Genomic DNA, 12,985 nt, shown 5'->3' with positions numbered 1-12,985 from the left:
TCACAAACTGAAGACAGACGCTACACTTACAGTAGTTAACAAGCCCTCTAGCAAAGTAACACAGCGATTCCTTACCTTCCATGGGCTTCGTGCCTTCTACTAAACTGTAGGTTACCTGATCAGAACTAGAAGCTGTAGAGAGAGAAAGAGGAAACTGCGATCAATGATAATCAAGGAAGCACTTAGATACCAGACCCATCCTACAATTCATGATTGGAAATTTACAGCTGTGTTCACTGGTTTTAAAAGCTAGCAACTATTTACCCTGATCAATACAACTGATCCAAAGTCCCGTGAGCAAAGTCATGAAGTGTCTTGGTCCCAAGCCATGGGGCTGGGCTGAGTCACTTGCTTATAAACAGGGTGGCGGTGAGCAGCACATTCTCTCATTCTCTCCATTCCTTTCACCCAGATAGCGGTGAGAGGTCCAGTTCCATCATTCTTTGCTTGGAAATTTGATTTGTAGTGGTTGTGAGGAGACAGGTCCCAATGTCAATTGAGTACTCAAGATATTGCTCATTATGTCTGATTATCAGTTTCTGAGATTAACACATATGGACTAGCACCCAGATGCCTTCCTATCAATCCCGGCCGATTGGGACCCACTAACTTCAGAAAAAGAAGAATGAGAAGTAGAGGAAATAATTAATTCAAAAGGAAAAGGGAATAAGGGGTAGCTTTTTGTCTTGGCGTCGGAGCAGTTAGCATCATCTGCAAAGAGCGCAGACAGCTCAGTCTGCTGGGGCAACAGGCACATCCTTTACTGAACCACCTGCATTTCTTTCTATCAACATGGTTCAAATGGACCGTGCCAACGACCCCAAACTATTTCCCTTCGTATGCTCAACCCATGCGATGCTACCTGTCCAGGCAGTAAGTTATAAATCTAACTAGAGTATGCTGAATGCTTGCAGATGAAGATCTCCAATGTCCATGGTCGATTTCCACCATGTCCCGTCGCAATGTCGGCGGAATATTGGTGCAAGTCATGTGAAACGGCCGTCTCCCTAAAGTTTTCACTGAACTTCCACTGATGTGACAGTGGGTTACCAGCAGAACAAATGTTACCATGAACAATCTACCATATTTTTCAAGTGTCAGTTCATGCTTACCAGTATTTGGGGCTGATCCCCCAACTGCATACTCGAAATTGCTCGCAGATGTTTCTTCACTCGGAGGTACAGATCTATTTTCAGTTGTCACCCTTTGCACGAAAATATTCTTAGATATTAAGGATTCATGCATCAACAACTCAAAGTTCACTTTCAACGAAATGTTACAGCATCATAGAAACATTCAGCAGTAGCTACAGAGAACATCGAACTCCGTGAAGGAGCAATCTTGCTTAGTCCCATATCCCTGGCTTTTGTCTGCAGCCCTGTAAGGTCCTCATCCTCAAAGATCCGTCCAATTAACTGCTAAAGTTATTGATGGAAATCGCTTCCACCAAATTTTCAGTTGGAGTGTTCTAGATACCGACAACTCTCTGAATGAAAAATAGTTCTCCACATCTCCCCTCAAGATCTTTTTACAATGATGTTAAATCTATGAACTCTAGTTATTGATCAAGAGGGAATATTGTTTCTCTATCTACTCTAACAAAACCTCTCGTCCTCTTGAAAATCACTATTGACTCACCCCTTAACCTTCTCTCTTCCACCTCCTAATTATCCAACCACTCCTCGTAAATAAAGTCCCTCATCCCTGGTAATATCCTGTAAACATCCTCTGTATGCTTTCTTTGCCTCTTGCATGTTTCCTGAAGTGTGATTTTATTTGTATTTGGGATGTGGGCGTCGCTGACAATGCCAGCATATACTCCCCATCGCTAATTGCCCTTGAGAAGGTGGTGGTTAGCCGCCTTCTTGAACCGCTGCAGTCCGTGCGGTGAAGGTACTCCCACAGTGCTGTTAGGGAGGGAGTTCCAGGACATTGGCTCAAGCGACGATTAAGGAGCGGCGATATACTTCTAAGGCAGAATGGTGTTTGACTTGGAGGGGAACTCGGAGGTGGTGTTCTGATGCGCCTTGTCCTTCTAGGTGGAAGAGATAGCGGGTTTCGGAGGTGCTGTCGAAGGAGCCTTGGCAAGTTGCTGCCTAGAATTGGCCAGCTGAGGTCTAACTACTGATTTCAAAAGTTCTAGCATGTTCTCTTTGCTTTTATATTCTAAGCCGATATTTAAAAAATACAAGTGTTCCCTATGCTGCTTTAACCAACTTAGCAACTTGTCCTGCCATATTTAAGAATTTGTTTATAAGCACATCAAGTCATCTCTGCTCATCCACCATTTTCAAAATCGAATCCTTTATTGTATATTGTCTTTCCAGATTAGTTCTCCAGAAGTACATCACTTCGCAGTTCTCAGGGTTGAACTCCAACTGCCATGCTTCTGCCCATTTAACCATTCCTGTCTATGTTACCCTGAAGACTACAAGTATCCTCATCACTATCTACTACCTGGCCAAGTTATGTGTCATCTGCAAGTTTACAATGTTGCCCCCTACACCTTAATCTCGGTCGCTCATTGCAATTGCAAAGAGTTATGGACCCCAAACTGACCCTTGGGGAACAGAACTGCAAAACCACCTCCCAGTCTGAGAAACATCCATCCACCACCACACTCTGCATCCTGTCACCGAGCCAATTCCCTATCCATACCGCCACGTTCCCTTAATCCCATGAGTTTACATATTTTTTAACAAGCCTCGGTCGACTGCCTTCCGAAAGTCTATATATACACAACATTTACTACACTACCTTGATCAAAAGTTTCTGTTACCTCATCAAAGAATTCAATCGAGTTTGTCAGACACGATTTGCCTTCGACAAATCCATGTTGGATCTCCTTGATTAAACCGTGATTTCCAAATAAAAGTTTATTTTTTCCGTAATAATGGTTTCAAATAACTATGTTAGGCTGACTGGCCTGTTGATAAACTAAAAAGCAAAAACAAAAATAAGGTAATATTTAGCTCTTAAAAATTGTAACTGTCTTCAGCGGAGCTATATCAGATACTACGGGGAGAAATTCGAATTGGGCGTGGAGGAATAACTGACTGAAGTGCCCCTACCGCCCATCAATGTCCATCCAATATTCAGTTCAATTCAGGGGCGTATAAATGGTGGTAGATGCAATACCGCCTGATTTGCAACCATGCCAAAGACGATTTTCACCCTTTCAGTATAATCATGGATATAGTTATGACTGACAAATACAAATATTTTGCAGACTTACCCCTGCGGCTGTGAAACACTTGAGGAATTGTCTGGATAAAATAGGAAGAGACATATTTCAGCAAGTTGTGCAGTAAATATTGCGCTCTTCCTGGCTAGAGCTGGCTTGAGTTACCTTAAGTAATCTCCAAACAGTAAACTTTTTCGTTGATTATTAATCAGAAACTGTTGCAAACGTGCATTTAAATGAATCACTAACTAAAACAGAGGACGAATGCACAAAGAGCGTCTGGGAAACTTTAAGATGTTAGACATCCGCTATCAGATTTCACATTCTCTTACTAACCACCTGCCAGTTATTTGTCTGTCCCTCGCCAAGATGCAGACCTTTTCAAAATGGAAGAAGGTGGAAAAATACCCTCAAACCAGTAAGCTGACTTCATGATCCGAACTTATCCTGGTAATTAAGTCTTCGTTCTCCAGCCCACACTATTGGTCTCCCTCTCAAATCATTCTGTTACATTTCGAATGCTGCATCTGAATATGGAGGGGATTGAATCCCCTCACGTAACTGTCAAGCCACTCAGCTGCCCGTAAGACACTGCTCACCTTGTTTCTTTTTCCGAAGTTTGAAGGAAACCAGTGCAATCAGGGTAGCGATCAGAAAAAGTGGAAGAACGGCTGCTGTGATCGCGGTTGTGTGACTTTGTGCTGGAATCAAACAAAATTATTCCATGAATCATATAAAACCGTTCCAATCATAACAAATTCAACCTCGCACCATACGCAGAATTAATTTTTATTTTTTAATCTGCACTAAATTGATTCCCTTTCTACCCACCTCAACCCCTGCACGCTGAAACACTGATCCGTGGATTTGCAAGCTCTAGCCTCGATTATTACAATGACTTCCTTTCTGGGCTCCTGACCCCGCTGTCCACTAATTCCAACTAATCCAAACGTCCCTGTCCCACGTTAATTCTTACTCGCCATTGTTTTCATCTAGCTCCCTGTCCTCCAATGTAATAAACTTAAACTCCTGGTCCTCCTGTTCACTATATCTCTGACAAATCTCCTCCAATTTTATCTCTGTCTTTACACAGTTTAGTCAATTGATTTGTGGCCGATTGGGCATATACGCTTCCTTTGTCACACCATTAGTGAAAGTAATTTGATTCTGCTCTCTTAAACCATCTCATTAATCGCATTTACATCTCTACTACAGCCTGCTTCAAACTTCCTACAAGACCCATATTTGCAGCCAGTTTTTTGCTCACCCCTTCCAATCTCTCCCTCTCTCTCGCTTTATAACCATGGCTCTGCTTTTGACCTTATCAATTTCAAATTCTAAAGCGCTTGTGGGAAATTCTGCTAGTTTATTTCAGGTCTATTTCCATCTAGTTACGATCAATTTCTTAATCAGAAACTAGACTTATAAATGTTCACCTGAGGTGTGATGTGTCCTTTATGACGTATAAATCATACGAAATCAATATACTTTTTGCGTTGTCGAAAGAAAAGTATTTCATGAAATCAGATCAAGCTTTATGAAACTTCTACCTGGTACCATGATATCGATATAGGGCAGAGGCTGGGTAATCCGCGGCGTGTGTCTCACCTCCTGACTCCCCAAAGCCTTTCAACCATCTACAAGGCACAAGTAAGTCGTGTGACGGAATACTCTCCACTTGCCTGGATAAGTGCAGCTCCAACAACACTCAAGAAGCTCGACACCAGCCAGTACAAAGCAGCCTCCTTGATTGGCACATCATCCAACAAGTAACAAATTCACTCCCTCCACCACCAGCGTATCATGGCTGCAGTGTGCACCATCTACAAGATGCACTGCAGCAACATGCCAAGACTTCTTCGGCAGCACCTCCCAAACCCGATACTTCTTCCATTTAGAAGGACAAGAGCAGAAGAGGCATGGGGACACCGCACCTGTAAGATCCTTTACAAATCATCTACCATCCTGATTTAAAAGTTTATCGCCGATCCTTCATCGTCACTGCGTCAAATTCCTGGAACTCCCTCCCTCACAGCACTACGGGAGTACCGTCAACACACGGACAGCAACGGTTCAAGAAGGCCGCTCAGCACTACCTTCTCAAGGGCAATTAGGGATAGGCAATAAATTCTGGCATTGCCAGAGATACCCACATCACATAAACGAATACAAATATATTAGCAACAACTGTCGAGAAATGGTGGTCTAAAACATATAGCCCAGAAACTACTACCTATGGCATTAAGTTTTGAGTCCTTAAATTATCCGTATTACTTCCCTCAATTTGTCAATTAAACATACTGATCGGCCTTTTTAAACCTACAAATAACTGTTGCAGTTTATAGACCAATACTTGATGCGATCAGATGACATTCTAGTTCTTTTTAGTAATTCACCTGTTTAATGTAAATGGTGCAGTGCCTCACTTCACATAGAGGAATGTCAAAGAAAATGTTACACCATCCAAGCTGATGGCACAAGCAGTGATTACCGGGCTCATCTGACTTTGAGCCACTTGTTTCGTTCTGCCTCAGGGGTACTTATAATAACTCACCTATCACTGAAACTGTAACAACATCGCTTTGCAGAGGACGTCCTGTCGCTTTGTTTGAAACACCGCAACTATAATCCCCTTGGGTGCTTTGGTTGATTTCACTGATTTGGTAATTAATTTCGGTTAGGTTGGACTCCTCGCGGAGGAGTTCTTTATCCGGGTCTTTGTAGAAAATGTAAGTAATCGGGGTAGAACCGTTGAACACTGAGCAGGTTAACGACGCTGTGTCTCCTTCTATTAACTCTTTACCAGGGCTGATTGCCAGTTCCGGTTTTGACACTGGGGTTCCTGCAAATTGTTAATTACATTGCTTTTGCAGAATTTGTAGCATTACTTTCAAAGTGAAATAGGGTTCTCATCATAATAAAGAAGGCTCGACATATAGGTTACCACACCAATATTGGGCGCCCGTCTCCCTCTCCTACTTTAGCAGTAGGTGGAATTAATAGAGGAAAGCCTGATCCTGGAACGACAATGATTCCTACTGCAATCCACTTATGGCCACCCTACTATGTTGGCCTGGTCCTTATTCCTCCTGACTCTGCTAGTGAAAAGCAGGAACTCTGCACTATTCCAATAACATAAACATTACTCTACCTAAATGCAGTGGTATCTAACTTCACCGTTCCACCTGACAAATAATTCTACTTTCCAGCAGTCAGCTACACATAAAATGTTCACGTAAGCGCTACCCTCTCGCTTTTAGTGATAATTATACTTTACTGATCCTCCTTCCTGTCTTCGCAAACAGAGGGAATAGCTTTCCCTAATCGCCCTATCTCGCAATTGGCATGTACTAAGCACTGATGAAATAACTCTTAGGCATGGCAAACCCGTGTTAGTCCCAGTGGCTCAAGTCTATCCTGTTGAATAAAATTTCCATTCCCTGGCATCATCTGTTGAATCAGCGTTACTCGTTCTCTATGATTTTCCTGTTCTCTTTAAAAGTGATAAACAATTATCTTAAATTGTACTCACGTCTGACTGAAACTGAAACCTGATTACTCAGTTTCTTCACCTCACGGTTCAAAGTAGTTGCTTCACACCGGTAAATCCCCGAATCTTCCGGCCGAGATGCTTCCCTGATGTAATAGCTGTGGTCTGCCGCTGAATTGAGAGGTTGTCCATCTTTGTAAAATACGAGTCTCAAGGAAGAATTGGATCGAAATATTTCTACCAAACAGGCGAGTTTTATCTGTTGGCCCTCAAATAATTGAGCTCCAGAATCAGCCCGCAAAGTAGGTTCGGAGAAGAGCTCTATAAAATAGAACGAATTATGGATTTGACAGATTCCACAACTATCACAGACATTACAATTTCGGATTTGTGCAGCAAATGTTAATCTTTGGAACATTGAGTGGAAGACACATCCTGCGGGTCCTGTGAGATTAGCCCACAACACCAGAACGCGCCCCTGATCCAGAATTTTAACTCAGCTCTCTGCCTAGATGATGCTTTGCGCCCAGGCCTTAAATACTGAAGTCTCCTTCGTCATTGTTGCAGCGCCTGCAAACTTTGCGACATTCATGCTAGAAGCTCAGCAACTGACAATGCCATTCTTTGGAAATCCACTCCCAACACAGGATCGATAACTCCCACCTTGTCATCAGATTGCCTGCTCCATAGAAAATGCAAAGATAGCGTTATGATTGACCGGATCTAACGGAGTGGAAACGGAATTCCTGGGCATCAAAGGCTCACACTTTAGTGACCTCGGGCGTTTTTCCTCATCCTCTTCCACCTCTACTGAAATTGGACGGGGTGAAATTTCAAATTTCGATGGGGTGCAAAACCGGTGGTCGCAGATTGGCCTCCCGTTATAAACACAGGCAAATTTCAATTCCATTGTCTGCTGATCCGCTACTGCGCTCTCAAAGTTAAATTTTACCCCCGAGTATTCAACTATCAAAGATTTCCGGGACTAGTAAGTGCTAAGGCTTTGTCTGATTAAACACCCTGCTATTCCTGACCAGGTTCTGCTGGTTTCTCATTCAGCCAGACAGAAACAGAGCAAGTATCTTTACCTTGGAGCCATGGGGTAAAATTTCCAATATCGAAGCTTGCGCCAATTGTACACCACGCACGATTTTCCTGTCTGCTGAAGATGATGGGAAGCAAAAACGGGCGGGACAAATAATGGGAGGCAATTTCATAATCGCCCATTTCCACACTACTGAAGGAAGCTAATGTTACCCACTGAGAGTGGGCACTGGACTTCAAATTTTGCAGCTCCTACAAATGCGGTTTTCAGCAAATGTAAGGATTGTATAAGAGCCACGTGGTGATAAGATTTGAAAAGATTGCATTCAAATTGATTTATACCCGATAAACTTGAGGGTTAACCCTTTACCAGACCGGATCCCTCCCGTATGGTTACTTAACTATAATGCCCTGAAGAATTCTTTAAATGAAAGATGAACAATAATTAAAGCTGGATGTCCATACCTGTTACCGAAATGTAAACCTCATCACTCTTCTTTTTCACACCAAAGTCGAAAGCATTTGCTACGCACTGGTAAGTCCCTGAGTCCTTCAATGAAGCTGCCTCAGTGAGAATATATTTGTAGTATGGGGTCAAGATCAGAGCTGTGCCATTTTTGTAAAATGAATATTTTAAGCAAATATTTGACGGTATATTTTCAATAAAACAGATGAATTTTAACTGGTCTCCCTCAAGTATTTCAACTGCAGGCTCAGACCTCAGTTTAGGTTTGGTGAAGAGTTCTGTGAAAACAGAATATGGATTGATAGGTAACAGTTCCTATCACTGTGTTAAACAAATAGCAGAGATTGATAATAAGAGCAAGCCAATACCGAGAATCATAGAAACATAGAAGATAGGAGCAGGAGTTGGCATTCGGCCCCACGAGCCTTCTCCGCCATTCAATGCGATCATGGCCGATCAACCAAATTCAGTACCTGGTCACTGCTTTATCCCCATACCCCTTGATCCCTTTAGCCTTAAGAAATATATACAACTCCTTCTTGAATATATTTAATGAATTGGCCTCTACTGCCTTCTGTGGCAGAGAATTCCACAGGTTCACCACTCTCTGGGTGATGAAATTCCTCCTCATTGCTGTCCTAAATGGCTTACCCCTTATCCTTAGAATGTGACCCCTGGTTCTGGACTGCCCGACCATCGGGAACATTCTTCCTGCATCTAGTCTGTCCAGTCCCGTCAGAATTTTATAAGTTTCAATGAGATCCCCTCTCATTCTTCTAAACTCCAGCAAGGACAAGCCCAATCGACCCAATCTCTCCTCATACGTCATTCCTGCCATCCCAGGTATCAGCCTGGTGAATCTTCGCTGAACTCCTTCCATGGCGGGTTAGGTTGATTGGCTATGATAAATTGACCCTTAGTGTTAGGGGGATTAAATGGGGATATGTTTTGGTGTAGGGGTTACGGGGATTGGGTGGGATATGTGCCGAAATGGCCTCTATCTGCACTGTGGGGTTTCTGTGATCTGTGATCCTTCCTCAGATAAGCTGACCAAAACTGCACACAATACTCAAGGTGTGGTCTCACCACGGCCCTGTATAACTGCAGCAAGACATCCTTGTTCCTGTACTCAAACCATCTCGCTACGAAGGCCAACATGCCAATTCCCTTCTTAACCACCTGCTGCACCTGCATGCTTACCTTCAGCGACTGGTGCACAAGGACACACAGGTCTCGTTGCACTTCCCCTTCTCCCAATCTATTGCGATTCAGATAATAATCTGCCTTCCTGTTTTTGCCACCAAAGTGGATAACCTCACATTTATCCACGTTATATTGCATCTGCCACGCTTTTGCCCAATCACCCAATCTCTCCAAATCAGCCTGGAGTTTCTTGGCATCCTCCTCATAGCACACACGCCCAGCAAGCTTTGTGTTGTCTGCAAATTTGGAGAGATTACATCTAGAGAATAGCCACGATGGGCGCCTATACTTAATGGTAACCAGCAGCTGTATTGTGGATCACTAGAGCAGGAAGCATTATTATGTTTTTATGGATTTCCTCTCGCTGCTTTGTTTGCGGAGAACTTAACCTGCTTAATTTATTCTGCTGAAACCGGAATTCCATACTGGGCAAGGCTTAATTATCAGCAGGAATATCCTCCCTTAGATCTTTTCTCTTTTAGCCATTCTCTGCTGCGTCTTCACCATCTAGTATGACCAGGGTGAACTCCACCAATATCCACAGCTACATTGCTCTGTCCCTAGCCAGCCCCCAGCTCAGCTGTCACCATCTGAAATTAAAAAGACTCCCGATTCTCCCGGCCAGGGTGATGGATCAGTGATGATATAACTCACCCGTTGCGATGATAAGGGCATCCAACGGCATCAGCGTACAGATTTTATTAGGAGCCTGTGATTAAGCTTATGCCAAACAGGTAAGTGGAAAGGGCAAAAGAGAGGGGAGAGGAGCACACTGCTTATTGTGTCCTTCCACACAGTCCATCAGCGGACCCGCCACTGAATTTTCAGGAGTACCTGCTGGTGCATTTTGTCAACTCATCATCGTGGTTGTTAGGGAGAGAGGCACCATCATATTTCGGTTTAGTGGGGGAATACTCCCCGTCAGCCTCTTGATGTAACAGGCTGGTAATGGGAAGCCGCCAAATTCTCCTCTGAGGTGGGGCGGGAGGAGAAAGATAGCTGCCAGTGCGTGCACGGGAGGAGACCCACCCTGGGTTAATTATTGGCTAAAGTAGCACGGTGTTAGACAGCCATCATGGGCCAAGTTTTCCAACCCCCACGGGTGCATACGAGCTGTGTACTCACCCATAGGGGCCTTGCAGGCACCGATTTCAGGTATGCGCTTAAAACCGGCACCTGCGATCTGTCAAGAATTCTCTTGACAGATGATCCACTTGCCCAAGAAAAGAGCCTCTGTGGCTGGAGAGTTTGCACAACTTCCGGCAGCTGAAAGGCTGTAGAATTCGTCCGACTGGTAAAAGTAGGCATAAGAGTGATGAAAGTTAGAAATAACAAATTTGATCACTCACTTATAAGTTAGAAATACTCTTGAAACGGTAAATTATTTATAGCCCAGTAAAAATGTTTAATTTTTTTTCTATAAATTATGTTTAAAATATTTAATTAAATGGAATTTTAATTCATTTTAATTTTGTAATTTTAAATAGTTTATTTACTGTTTTAGTGTGTTTTTAAATGTGGTTCCCAATCATACTTTTGACAGTTCAGTCCCTACAGACCTGTCAAATGTATGAAGGGGGATTCCCTTCTTTGATTTGTTCGCCTTTCTCACGTGATCCCAGGAGCGCTTGCAAACCGTATGTGCCCCTGGGATACCTGGGCCTCTGCGCATTTCCAACAGGAGAGGCCCAGGATCGGAAGCCTCGGGCTCTCCAAACCAGCAGGTAAGTTCGTAGATTTGTTTCCGATTGGAGGCATCTACCGGCAGGAAACCGCCGAACGGAAATTCAAGGCCTCTATGACCTAACACGAACAAATTCTTCCGAGCTCACACAGCTATGCATAAATGTGGACAGATTCAGAACCTCTCGGACCTGTAATATGGATAAATATCCAAGAGCGATATCGCCAATTGAAATATTGCCGACGTACCTTGAACGTGAACATGAACACTTCGTGATTCCTTATTGCCAACAGTGCAATGGTATGATCTGCTGTCTTTTGAACTATTCACTCTAATGCTATGCAGAGCTCTCCGATCGGTCAACTTCATTGAGTGAATCCTTATATTGCCCTTGTAAAAGCCAACATCTTTATGCCTCCAATAATGCATTCTGAACCAACAATTCAGATTCAGAACACCTCCTTCCAAAACCGAAGGTGGGTCGACATTGAAGGCCACTTTGCGATCTAATGTTGGGAACAAAATGTGGCGGTTTTAGCTTAACAAATGCTTAACTCAAACTGAGAACTGCTCCACAACAGCCCGTATACATTGGACACGAGAAAACCCCAATCCCAACTCCAGGCAAGTCTGGGAAAAAGAAGAACAGAAAGGAAACAGCAGTCGGGTGGTGTTGAATTTACTGATGGTTGTAAATGGGGTTTATTGATAATCTATCCTCGTGCAGCAGCTCCCCACCATTTGGCCCAGCTCTTCTTAGTTTGATACACTGAAAATAAACTATTTTGGGAACGACGGTTAAGCAACGCCCGAGCACATAAGGGATTAGAAAATCTAGCACTAGTGATCACTTATTGCTTACCGAACTCACAGTAAATGTACTCCATTGATCTCAACAGAAGGAAACTCCACCGGATGCTGTGAGGTGCATTCCATCCCCCCCTCCGACCAGATTATGGAAGGTGTGCATCCAGCTCCTTTTGCTTTCTGAGCCTCCCAGAGGGCACACAGTGCCCGAGTTGCGTTGTGACGATAAGGAAAGAGTGCGCCAAACCTTCCTGGCCTCAGCTACACTCTCTCATCCATTAGCAAGAGATCTGCCTATGTTGGGACGGGCTTACGCTGGTTTCTGTAGGGCAGTGACAGGCGCACATCAGTAGGCCCGAGGGCACTGCCACTAGCCTCATGTTCACTGTAAAATTCTATCTAACTCCACCGCTCCACCTGGCAAATCATTCTATGTTCCAGCACTCGGAACGTCCTTCTAAGCGCTACCCTCCCGCTTTAATGATAATTATACATTACTGATCCCTCCTTCCTGTCTTCGCAATCAGAGAAAATATCTTTCCCTAATCGCCCAATTTCGGAATTTGCATTTAAAAACCACGAATGAAATAACCTTTAGCTATGGCTAACCCGGTAGTGTTAGTCCCAATACCTCAAGTCTATCCTGGTGAATACACTTTTACTTCCCTGGTGTACTGTTGAATCAGCGCTACCCGTATTCTATGATTTTCATGTTCTCTTTAAAAGTGTTATAACATTGTCTTAAATTGTACTCACGTCTGACTGAAACGGAAACCTGATTACTCAGTTTCTTCACCTCACTGTTCAAAGTAGTTGCTTCGCTCCAGTAATTCCCCGAATCGTCCGGCCGAGATGCCTTCTTGATGTAATAGTTGTTGTCTGCCGCTGAAGTGAGAGATTGTCCATCTTTGTAAAATACGAGTCTCAAGGAAGTATTGGATCGAAATATTTTAACCAAACAGGCGAGATTTAACTGTTGGTCCACAAATAATTGAGCTCCAGACTCAGCCCTCAGTGTAGGTATGGAGAAGACCTCTATAAAATAGAATAATGCATGGATTTTCCGGGTTCCACATCCATCACAGACTTAACAATTTATGTGTTTGG

At 43.5% G+C, this 12,985-nt stretch overlaps 1 protein-coding gene across 1 annotated transcript; it reads right to left on the bottom strand.

Moving 5' to 3' along the window:
• Positions 1–6,380: 6,380 nt before the first annotated feature.
• Positions 6,381–11,597, bottom strand: LOC147085012 (Fc receptor-like protein 5). The gene is made up of 3 exons (XM_085979712.1): positions 11,320–11,597; positions 8,184–8,462; positions 6,381–6,995 (listed from the first exon to the last, which is right to left on the bottom strand). Exons 1-3 carry the CDS (start codon positions 11,498–11,500, stop codon positions 6,697–6,699), a joined length of 759 nt encoding a protein of 252 aa, XP_085835838.1. The 5' UTR covers positions 11,501–11,597; the 3' UTR covers positions 6,381–6,696.
• Between the last annotated feature and the right edge of the window lie 1,388 nt (positions 11,598–12,985).

Source organism: Somniosus microcephalus, unplaced genomic scaffold (assembly GCF_052327205.1).
Source record: "Somniosus microcephalus isolate GS21.2 unplaced genomic scaffold, FLI_Smic_1.0 unresolved_chr9, whole genome shotgun sequence".
Taxonomy (NCBI): domain Eukaryota; kingdom Metazoa; phylum Chordata; class Chondrichthyes; order Squaliformes; family Somniosidae; genus Somniosus; species Somniosus microcephalus.
Note: the sequence above shows the minus strand (reverse complement) of the source record. Positions and strands in the feature narration are given on the sequence as shown.

Bases quoted from the DNA above. Each gene is read 5' to 3' on its own strand.
- LOC147085012 (XM_085979712.1), bottom strand. From the start codon at position 11,500: ATGCATTATTGGAGGCATAAAGATGTTGGCTTTTACAAGGGCAATATA. The intron at 8,463-11,319 runs GTACGTCGGCAA...CTGTTTTCACAG, and splicing joins TGTTCATGTTCACGTTCAAG to AACTCTTCACCAAACCTAAA. The intron at 6,996-8,183 runs GTATGGACATCC...TCTATTTTATAG, and splicing joins GGTTTACATTTCGGTAACAG to AGCTCTTCTCCGAACCTACT.